Source organism: Copadichromis virginalis, linkage group LG15 (assembly GCF_057382275.1).
Source record: "Copadichromis virginalis isolate Kocher_CV1m ecotype Utaka linkage group LG15, C_Virginalis_male_GT1.1, whole genome shotgun sequence".
NCBI lineage: Eukaryota > Metazoa > Chordata > Actinopteri > Cichliformes > Cichlidae > Copadichromis > Copadichromis virginalis.
The window spans coordinates 36,683,650-36,694,083 of record NC_140632.1 but is presented as its reverse complement, the minus strand read 5'-3'; the positions used below and the strand labels follow the sequence as shown (position 1 = coordinate 36,694,083).

At 38.1% G+C, this 10,434-nt stretch overlaps 1 protein-coding gene across 1 annotated transcript; it reads left to right on the top strand.

Annotated features, from left to right (window-relative positions):
* Nucleotides 1-4: 4 nt before the first annotated feature.
* Nucleotides 5-10,009, top strand: LOC146692917 (alkaline phosphatase-like). Its single transcript, XM_085433192.1, has 11 exons — nt 5-816; nt 1,043-1,159; nt 2,082-2,197; nt 4,102-4,276; nt 4,655-4,827; nt 5,136-5,261; nt 5,391-5,460; nt 7,186-7,320; nt 8,204-8,395; nt 8,484-8,600; nt 9,458-10,009. Exons 1-11 carry the CDS (start codon nt 741-743, stop codon nt 9,727-9,729), a joined length of 1,569 nt encoding a protein of 522 aa, XP_085289318.1. The 5' UTR covers nt 5-740; the 3' UTR covers nt 9,730-10,009.
* Nucleotides 10,010-10,434: the final 425 nt, after the last annotated feature.

The window sequence follows — 10,434 nt, the reverse complement described above, 5'->3', positions numbered from 1 at the left end:
ATTGCTGGTAAACATTTATCAGATGGTGCTTTTTATTGCAGCTGTCTGTACTCGGGCTGACAAACTAATAAACACATCTTAGCTCAATCATCCAGATAAGTAAATCTCCAATCTGGACGTTTCTGTGGGATCAAGGAACTCACCTCACAGCCCATTGTTCCTTCAGTGGTGCAAGTTTCAGTCATTGTGCAAATGTACATTTAAATCCAAAACTAAAATAAAAAACTAAAAAATTTGGTCCAATTTTAATTTTTTTATCCTGCTGCTGTGGCACACTGATCTCCCTTGTGGGATCAATATTTATCTATAAGCGTCTAGCTAGCTGGCTGATGCACAAAAGTACTTAATCTGGGTAATGATACTGATAGAAGGGATCAAATTAACTATTAGGTATAAAGCTAACAGCAACAATTTTAGGAAACTCCTTTCTGTTTCACATTCTGCAAAGAACACTTTTGCTTTAGCATTATCGTGTGAGCTACGGTTTTAATTTCACCGTGGTCCAATAATGATTACTTCTACAAAGCAAATTTAGATCTTCTTAACTATTTTGTACTGACATTGCGTAGTTTACTGCCTCTTCTCCCGTGTGCATGTGTGTGAGAGATTGCATAAAACCTTTTCCCTCAATTGCAAGTTCCTTCATGTGCCCTTTGCTCCTTGGCTGAATATATAAAGGTGCTTCAGAGTGAGGAAAACGTGCTCTTGTTCTCTCTCTGCATTCATATAGAGTCTAGACCATGGCCAACAGACATTATCTATTTTTTATTGGATTACTGATTTCCATTTCGGTGCAGTGGACTTCGTGTGCTAACAGTAAGAATTTGCTACATTTTGTTCATGAGAGCTTCTTCAGAAACTAAGAATATTACTTTCAATTTGCAACACAATTTCAAGCTTAAAGAAAAGACAGTAACAGACATGCAATGCATATTCGGTGTTGCAAAAACTGACTATTATGCAGTTTATTCATTAAAAAAAAACACAGAAACACATTTGAATGGCTCTAACCACCTTCACATTTATTTTGTCTCGCTTATAGAGGATGAGCTCGAACCGTTCTACTGGAACAATAAAGGAAGGAATGCTATTCACGCAGCCCTAAATAAACCACGTAATTCACACCAAGCCAAGAATGCCATCCTCTTCCTAGGAGATGGTAAGTCTAAGAAAGAAATTTTCCTACCATTTATGAAGTTTCTTTAAACTATCAAGTATTTCCTCTTGTACCTCAGTTCATTTATTCAGCTGAAAGACATTTTGAGTCTCTCCATCACTGTGGTGTAACTCACCAAAACATAATAAGGTCTTTTAAAGCCCCAGATTTTGGTACCACAAAAATCATGGTAGGAGATGAACACTGACACATGATCATCTGCTCGGAAAGCCAGGCATAACAAAGTGAAGTGAGGCTCTGCAAAGCCCACAGTGCATGTGGGGTTGCAATATTTGCTCTTGTATCCTTAATCGGGCTAATACCAAAAAAGGGTAAATCGGAAACAGTTTGAAGTCATCTACCATGTCTGGACGTTCAACAGAAATTAATAACAGGTTAGTTCAGTTTGCTTCATTAATTCCATTTAACCAAAACCAAAAGCAGGCGAAATATTTTCCGCTATTGTAAAACAACAGAAACGAATTTCTTTATTCCGTTGTGGAAATATAGCCTTACATGAAATCATACATTTGCTGCTATTTAATCTCTGACCCAACATCACTGTTTAGCAGCTTCTCTGTACAAATGACAAATTTATATCTTGATTATGATTTTATGAGCTTCGACTTTTGCCATCACTGATGCTGTCTTCAGCACATTTAAAGTTTTATCAATATTTATGATTGATAAGTAATATGTAACAGCTCAATAAATGACGTGTTTGTGAGAATACATAGGAAAGTTCTTTTAGTTAATGACCTATTGGTGACACATTAGAAGAGTTTAAGGTTTATATCTGTTGACCAGAATGTCCTTTACCAAGTTTCACTAGCTGTTTTATTAGCTGGACCTAATGAGTTCAAAGAGCACAGTGTACTCTCTTGGCTGATGTTATCTACTCACGTGTGATTCCTCCTACTTCCAGGTATGGGTATGCCAACAGTGACTGCTGCCCGGATCCTCAAAGGCCAGTTGGAAGGAGTAAGTGGGGAGGAGTCCAGTCTAGCTATGGATTCTTTCCCCCACCTGGCCCTTTCTAAGGTCAGAACACTATGAGCAACACACTCCGTAGACTTGCATCCTTAACTGTATCGCACATACTTTTATGGTTCTAAATCTTACTGATAAAAACAACAACCAGAAAGCAAGATTCAGAGGTGTGGACTCGAGTCACATGACTTGGACTCGAGTCAGACTCGAGTCATTAATTTTATGACTTTAGACTTGACTTGAAAAAATGTTCTAAGACTTGTGATTTGACTTGGACTTTTACACTAATGACCTGGGACTTGAATTGGACTTGAACTAGTTTACTTGAAAATACTTGATATTTCACCCCAAATATAAAATTTAACACGCATACTATATTATATTATATAGAAAGTGTGCACCATTAATTCAATTCATTCATTCATTTATTCAAACCACACTCCGTACGTATGTGTGCGTGAGCTGTAGCACAGCCAATCAAATTAACCAGATTTTTTTTTAAAAAGAAAAAAAAACGCTCAAAAATGCTGCAAGGAGTTATTTTTTCAGGTACATAAACTATGAAGTAGTCAACAAAAAACCGAAATGCAATATGCAAAACATCCAAGTAGAGAATCACAGACAGAGATGGAACAACTTCCAACTTTCTCCGACGGTTGAAGTTGCATAAAGAACGGTAGGTGGTGCTTCTCTTTTGCTACGATGAGATAGCTGACTTCATCTAACTAGCAAATGTTTTCCAGGCTACGTTGGTGATACAGTTTTTTTTTTTATGTGTATGATATTTTTGTCATGTGATTTTAAAGCCGGTCCTACAAGTGCATCTAAGAATAACATGCAGCTTATCTCAGAACTGACGGTGAAAATTATTCTTGGAACTAAGTTTAATTGAGCTGCATTTTAAAGAGGTGCAATTTCACAATTTGTGTATATTTTCTAAGTTCACTATTTCGTCATGTGTTGAGAAAAACACAGATTTAAAAATTACATGGTCTAATATTTACATTTAGCATAACTGCAACATTCTTTTTTCGTTTTTTTTTAAAGACTCGAAAGGACTTGAAATTCAAAGTTTCAGACTTGTGACTTTACTCGGACTTTTACACCAGTGACTTGAGACTCGACTCTGACTTGCCTGACATTACTTGAGACTTGAGACTTGACTTGAGGATAAAGACTTGAGACTTACTTGAGACTTGCAAAACAATGACTTGGTCCCACCTCTGGCAAGATTACAAACAACAGCTTCAGTGTCACTTGGCATTGATTCTGCAAGTATGTGCTGGAAGGGTGGAACGCCACTGTTTCAAAAGATAAACTATAAAAGCAGACTTAAGTTTGTGTTCAATGTGAGCCAAAATGAGTGACTGAGCCCATGAATTGAGCAGAAGGGTCTTCACAAAGGTCAAAGTTGTTTTCCCACAGACCTCTATGGTAACTAGTGCCATCTGGTGGCCTTCATATAGAATTCATGGTTAAGGTACTTCATTGGCTTCATTTTTCCTAAAAACTGTCTATGGCCGTAGCACAAAATATATATATTTGCCATATTCATCAAATCATCCAATGATTCGGATGGGGGTAACATGATCCTGCAAGTGGTCACTCTAATTAGAATAAAAACATTTCATAGATAAAGGTCATCACTCACAACAGCTATTAATTTGCAGTGAAATTCCTCCAAAGCAAAGTCATGCCTTTAATGTAAGGGTCAAGGTTTCAGGTTTTGCCCTTTCACTAGCAGGATACATGTTACCAGCCTAACAAAGACAGGCTTTTTTATCTGTGTTATAAGTCAGGTGACATAACTTTTGTGAAAAATCTAGGACACTTAATTTATGAATGTTCAGTGTTTTAATTTTCTTGATGTCAATGACAGAATCAGCATTTTCTTTGACAGTGAGCGTGAATATTGGTTAACATGCAATATGTGTGATTGCTTCGGATGCCTGCAGACGTACAACGTGGATCAGCAGATGCCAGACAGTGCTGGCACAGCAACAGCGTACCAGTGTGGTGTGAAAGCCAACTATGGCACTCTGGGGGTCAGTGCTGCCACTCCAAGGTACGACTGCCAGGCTTCCCATGGAAATGAAGTCATATCTGTTCTTCACCGTGCCAAGGCTGCAGGTAGACCCACATCCACAAAGCTTTGACTACTTTAAGGCACATGAAAATGATGCTACAAAGCAATAAAATCTTAAAAGTCGAACGTGTACAAGAGAAATAACCTATATACATTTATTGTTCAGTGTACAGCATTAGCTTACTAACTGGACAACTATTCAACTACTATAAATAAAACAATTTTACATCTAAACAGGCGTGTTTTCTGTAGCATACCTCACATCAAGTGTATATATCTAAATATATCTAAATCTAAAAAATAAATGTGTCTTGCATTTTCAAACAAAATTTGTTAACCTCCAGGAGCCTAATCAGTTCAAGTTCTCCAAGTATAACTCAGCAAATATGTTAACGCTATGAAAAATCTGGTCCTTGTTTCAGGGAAATCAGTTGGCATTGTCACCACAACCAGAGTTCAACATGCTTCTCCTGCTGCAGCCTACGCTCACGTTGCCAGCCGGGACTGGTATTCTGATGCTGATCTCCCAAATGAGGCAGTCAAGAATGAGTGCCGTGACATTGCTTACCAGCTGGTTTACAACACAGAGATAAATGTAAGACTTAATCAAAACGGGCAGGCAAATGAACAGTGCACTCACACAAATGATGAATAGAAAAAAAATCAAGGTACCTCTAGACTGAATAAACCAGATAAGGTCTTTTAGATAAGTCATTAAATTTTACCAAAAGCAGATTCCTCGACAATTTTGTAAAACATGGATGACAGCGAACCTAAGAAACCACTTTCTAATCCAAACCTCAGAAGTACTCGGTGAATAAATCCTCATACACTAAATGTGTTTTTTTTTTAAAGTATTTTACATGTACAAAAATCAAAAGGGGAATATATTTCTTTCTGCAGGTTATCCTTGGTGGAGGTCGTACCTATATGTTTCCCACAACAGTGGAAGACCCAGAGTATTTAAATAAGACAGGAGTCCGAAAGGACGGGAAAAATCTGGTCGATGAATGGCTAAAGAACAAACCGGTAAACAGTGCCTTCATCAAGTGTGCTCATCAGTTTTAAGTTTGAACATGTATCGTGATTTTCATCACTGAGCATTTTTTTTTTTAAAAACAAACATTTTCCACGTTTGTCATTGTTCCCCACCGACAGAATGCTAAATATGTTTGGAACAAGGCTGACTTTGATGCTATCAATCCTGCAACGACAGACTTCCTGATGGGTAAGAACTCTGAGGTGCATCATTTACAACTGCGTCATACAGAGAAGAAAAACACAAGACCTTAAGTACTCTAGACTAGGGCTGGGCCATATTATACCGTTCACGGTAATACCGGTATAATGTTAGGCAACGATAGGAAAATGAAATATCGCGATAGAATATGAGTAAAACGCGCATGCGCAGTGCCTTTGTTTTCATACGCACATGGCCGATTGTTGAGTGAAACAGATGAACCAGAATTGGTTTGTAAAAATGGTGCAACTTCAGTGATGTGGAACTGGTTTGGCGTTTGTCCGTCAGATACACGACAAAGCACATTTTTTTGCAGAACATGCAAGCGGCCGTCGTTATTGTCGTATTTGTCGGACTAAGATGCTCTTAAATCTGGGAGTAATCTGGGTCCTAAACTCCGTAAACTTCAGGTCAAACGAACACTGCAGCATCACTAAGAGTTAAAAACTGTCTAAATTCTTTCATCTTTAATAAAACGATCAGCATTGCTGCTTTACCAGGTGTAACTATGAAGTTTAACTTCCAGGCATCCATGAAAACAAAATGTATTACATTTAACGGAGTTAGAAGCTAGCAGGAAGCTAGCGGAAGTTAGCTCGCTAGTTTCGCTAGTTACCTAAACATGATATTGCATGTTCTGACTGAGAGATTTCTGAAAAAAATCAAACGTACAGCTCTGCTATCACTTCCAACATAAATGAAGACAGGAAACTAAACAGCAGTGACGTTTGTAGGGTTACTGAAGTTGGGCTAGCTGGTATATAATTATGTGCTACGTGATCGCTAGCAACACAGCTATGTTAGCATAACATAAACAGTGAAGCTGGAGGACAAACACTAACACTTTTCCACTTATAAAAGTTAACGTTAAGGTTCCTCATGGTTAGAGACAAATGCAATCGCATGGCAGGATGCTGTAAAAGGACCAAACTTCAGTCAGGAGAACAACTGAGATAATCCATCCACAATACGAGGTTAGTCATTAATATACTGCAACAACATGGGAATAGAGCAGCTGCCAGAGAATTCAACATTAATGAATCAATGGTACAGAAGTGGAGGAAGCAAGAAGAATGAGTTTAATAAAGTTTGATTTATCTGACTGCTTTGTTTCGCTTAATGTGCCTTATAATCCCGTGCACCTTATGGTCCGAAAAATACGTACTGCACACTGCAGTTTAATGTTGCAAAGCACCTCTTTTTAACTTCAGTGGATATTATACATGGTTATGCTCAGGATATGTCAGCCCATTTCTACTGGAAATGCCTTTTGGTTAAACTTTCAGCAAGGAATTTGCATTTGCACTGTTACATTTTATAAAGCTTTAATGTACATAAAAACCAGCTTCTTGTTTAAGTGAAAATAAATGATAGGTTGTCTTTTTGCGCTAGTAATGTTGTGGAGTTGTATTTTGTCTCGCATCAATTATATCGTCAGTTATATCGTTATCGCAAATTTTCAAATATATATCGTGATAAATATTTTTGGCCATATCGCCCTGCTCTACTCTAGACCCAATAAAAAACCTTAGATTTTTAAACAGTGACATTTCGCTAAATTCTGCTGAACTCATTTGTCAGTGTTTTTAAGGAATTTATCAAGTTTGTGCCATTTTATTTATTTATTTATTACATATAAAGATTATATATACTATATGTAATATGGCAGATGTAACAGGGGAAAACTGAAGCCTGCAAATTCTTTCTTTTAAGGTCTGTTTGAGCCCAAAGACTGCCGGTACGAGCTGGATCGTGACCCCTCCATGGACCCATCCCTTACAGAGATGACAGAGAAAGCTATCAAGATCCTCAGCAAGAACCCCAAAGGATTTTTCCTCTTTGTGGAAGATAAGTATAGTATATTCACCAAAGAAAGAAATCAGGAATATTAATCAAAACAACAAATCATGGTTGACCTTTTAATGTGAATGTCCGATTGGCAACAACAGACAGAATAAAAACTGTGGCATATTTTCATGTTATTCTCATATTGTGACAATGGCAAAATCAATATCAGTATCAGCCTGCACCAGAGATATGTGGAGGGTCGGCTGAGTGCTGATTAATCTTGATTGCAGGCAGAAGTAAAACCAGTGTTCATTTATTTATTTATTTATTTGCCAAGTCCACCTTTACTTTTGATGACAGATTTGCTTCTTTGGCACATAGAAGATTGTGAAAAAAATATTGTCTGTGTTTCTTTACAGATGTTTCATTCTTATGTATTTATTTTTAGATGAACTGTTCTGCTCTTCTTCTCTTTAAAACTTGAAAAAAAGGCTGGTTCATATTAGAAGCTCTTCTCACTGACAGTTTTTTTTTCTTCTCATTCATCTCTTGCTTCAGGCGTGTGCATTAATACGACTTTCCCCACACAAGTTTACGATGATGCAACATTGACATCATCATTGTCCATTTCCATCTTTTACACATGGCACTGTGTCCAACAAGTGAAATGTGGTCTAATATGACTATGAAGGAGCAGTTACTAACACAATGGTTTCCACAGATAATCCTATTATTAATTTCATGCCATTTTCCATAACTGGAACTCACTTTTGCTGCAATACCATTGGCCAAACTAATATTTGATGTGCTGGTCACAGTTGTAGCATTATGTCGCATTAAGGCTGTACTTTGGGACGCCTACGTTTTCACTGCAATCTCAAACTTTGCAAGAGACGTACTACTACAGATGCTTATTTATCAGTGACTTTCTTCTGAACTTCAAGGGGGAGAATCGACCACGGTCACCATGCAACAATGGCCAAAAAGGCACTCCATGAAGCTGTACAGTTTGACCGAGCAATCGAGCGAACGGCTGACCTCGTCAGTGACCTGGACACTCTGACTATAGTCACTGCAGACCACTCTCATGTTTTTGCTTTTGGAGGTTATTCTCCAAGAGGAAACCCTGTTCTAGGTAAAATGCACTTTTGGAAGAAGCTTTAGCATTAACAAGTCAGCCTCATCTTATGTTCTGAGTGGTAATTTGCCCTTGTGATATACAGGGATCGCTGATACCAAGGCTACTGACAACAAACACTTCACCACTGCTGTGTATGGGAATGGACCAGGATACAAGATTGCCAATGGAAGTCGCCCGGATGTGAATGAATCAATTTCAAGTAAGTGACACTGAGCATCTTTTTATGGAATCCAAATCAATGCAATAGCTCCATCTTGTGGTGTAACAGTAAACCAACTGCACTGCCACAAAACACTCAATCTAGCTTTTCACTGTCACCTCACAAACGTTCAGCAATGGAGTTTCATTGAATGGACAATACAGCTTCTTGTGTATATATACACCATTCTTTCAGGTTGTTTTTTTGACGGTACAGCATTTGAAATAAGGGCTATAAACAGCAGATGATTTAGAAAAAATTCTGTACAGTACTTTCATAGGAGTGTTGAATTGTAAAGACTACTTATGAATCATTACTAAGTGTCAGAAAGTAAGGATTACGATAATGAAACAGGTTAGTGTCTTCATCTGCTTTCATCACGGGGCGACTGTGGCTCAGGAGTTTGGGACGCTCATCTGTAACCGGAAAGTTGCCGGTTTGATCCCCGGGCTCTCTGTCCTGGTCACTGTGTCCTTGGGCAAGACACTTTACCCTACCTCTGTTGGCCAGATACGCGATATGACAGCCTGCTTCTGTCAGTCTGCCCCAGGGCAGCTGTGGCTACAATTGTAGCTTTCCTCCACCAGTGTGTGAGAGTGAATGAATAGTGGAATCAGAGTGGAATGCTTTTCTTTCCAAGCACCTTAGACTACGATGACCTGGATGGCTGAGAACCTTCACAGACAATAGTGGAATTGTAAAGCGCTATATAAATGCAATCCATTATCAATACAGCTAATGTCATCAGTACAATGCGTTTTAGTTTAGTAAGCCAACTGTTGGCTTTTTTTTGTCAACACTGATCTAACTAAAGCTATGCAGCTAATACTGAAGTCTTCTCTCTTGTTTCCCTTCAGCGGACAACAACTACGTCCAGCAGACTGCTGTCCCTCTTGATTCAGAGACCCACGGCATAGAGGATGTAGCCATTTTTGCCAAAGGTCCCATGTCACATCTTTTTGATGGAGTCCAGGAACAGAGCTACATTGCTCATGTGATGGCTTATGCTTTATGCATAGAACCCTACGTGGACTGCCAATTACCTGAAGGCAGCCATGCTGTAGCAAGCCACCCTAGCCTGCTGCTTCTTCTGATTAGCCTCCTTCTACTTCCTTTCTACTCTATCTGAGATGACATGATATCTATCCCTGGAAAATCGGTGCTATCTGAGAATTTGGATGAGGAATAAATTATTGTTTTCGCTCTACTGTGTGTAATTTAAAAGTGATGCAGTAGTTTTAGACAGCGGTGTTGTTTTATGTAATTTCCAAGTGTTGACACAACTTTGCAGTGAAAACCATTTCTGTTAGTATTGCATAGAGCAATGTTTTAATGCTGTGTTAAGCTCCTGTAAATAAAATCATGTTTGTAATTATATTGGAGATGTACTGAATAAACAAGAGATTTCATATTGACAAATATTGGAGTTACTGTCAAGCACTGCATTACATACAGCCATACTTTGGCTGTATGTAATAATGTGATTCTTTTAGAATTTTTTGTTGTCATGTGTTTTATGTGAGGTTTCCTTATTTGTTTACAACCCAATAACACACTTCAGAATTTAATAATAATAATAATAATAATACATTTTATTTAAATAGCGCCTTTCAAAGCACCCAAGGACACTGTACAACAGATAAAAACTGGAAATATACACAATGATAAAAATAGAAGATAAAAGTTTTGGATACATTAGTTTTGGATACATTATCAATTTCAATATAAACCCCTATTCGCTATTAGAGTTTACTGGTTCGTGAAAGTATCAGAATCTTTCTCTGCAGTATCCAGGAGTTGATCGAAATTTTCCCCACTACCAGAGATGGGCAGT

What these genes read in the sequence shown, in the direction of transcription:
- LOC146692917 (XM_085433192.1), top strand. Translation starts at nt 741, where the DNA reads ATGGCCAACAGACATTATCTATTTTTTATTGGATTACTGATTTCCATT. An exon ending in GTGGACTTCGTGTGCTAACA is followed by an intron (nt 817 to 1,042) that starts GTAAGAATTTGC and finishes TCTCGCTTATAG; the next exon opens with AGGATGAGCTCGAACCGTTC. An exon ending in CATCCTCTTCCTAGGAGATG is followed by an intron (nt 1,160 to 2,081) that starts GTAAGTCTAAGA and finishes TCCTACTTCCAG; the next exon opens with GTATGGGTATGCCAACAGTG.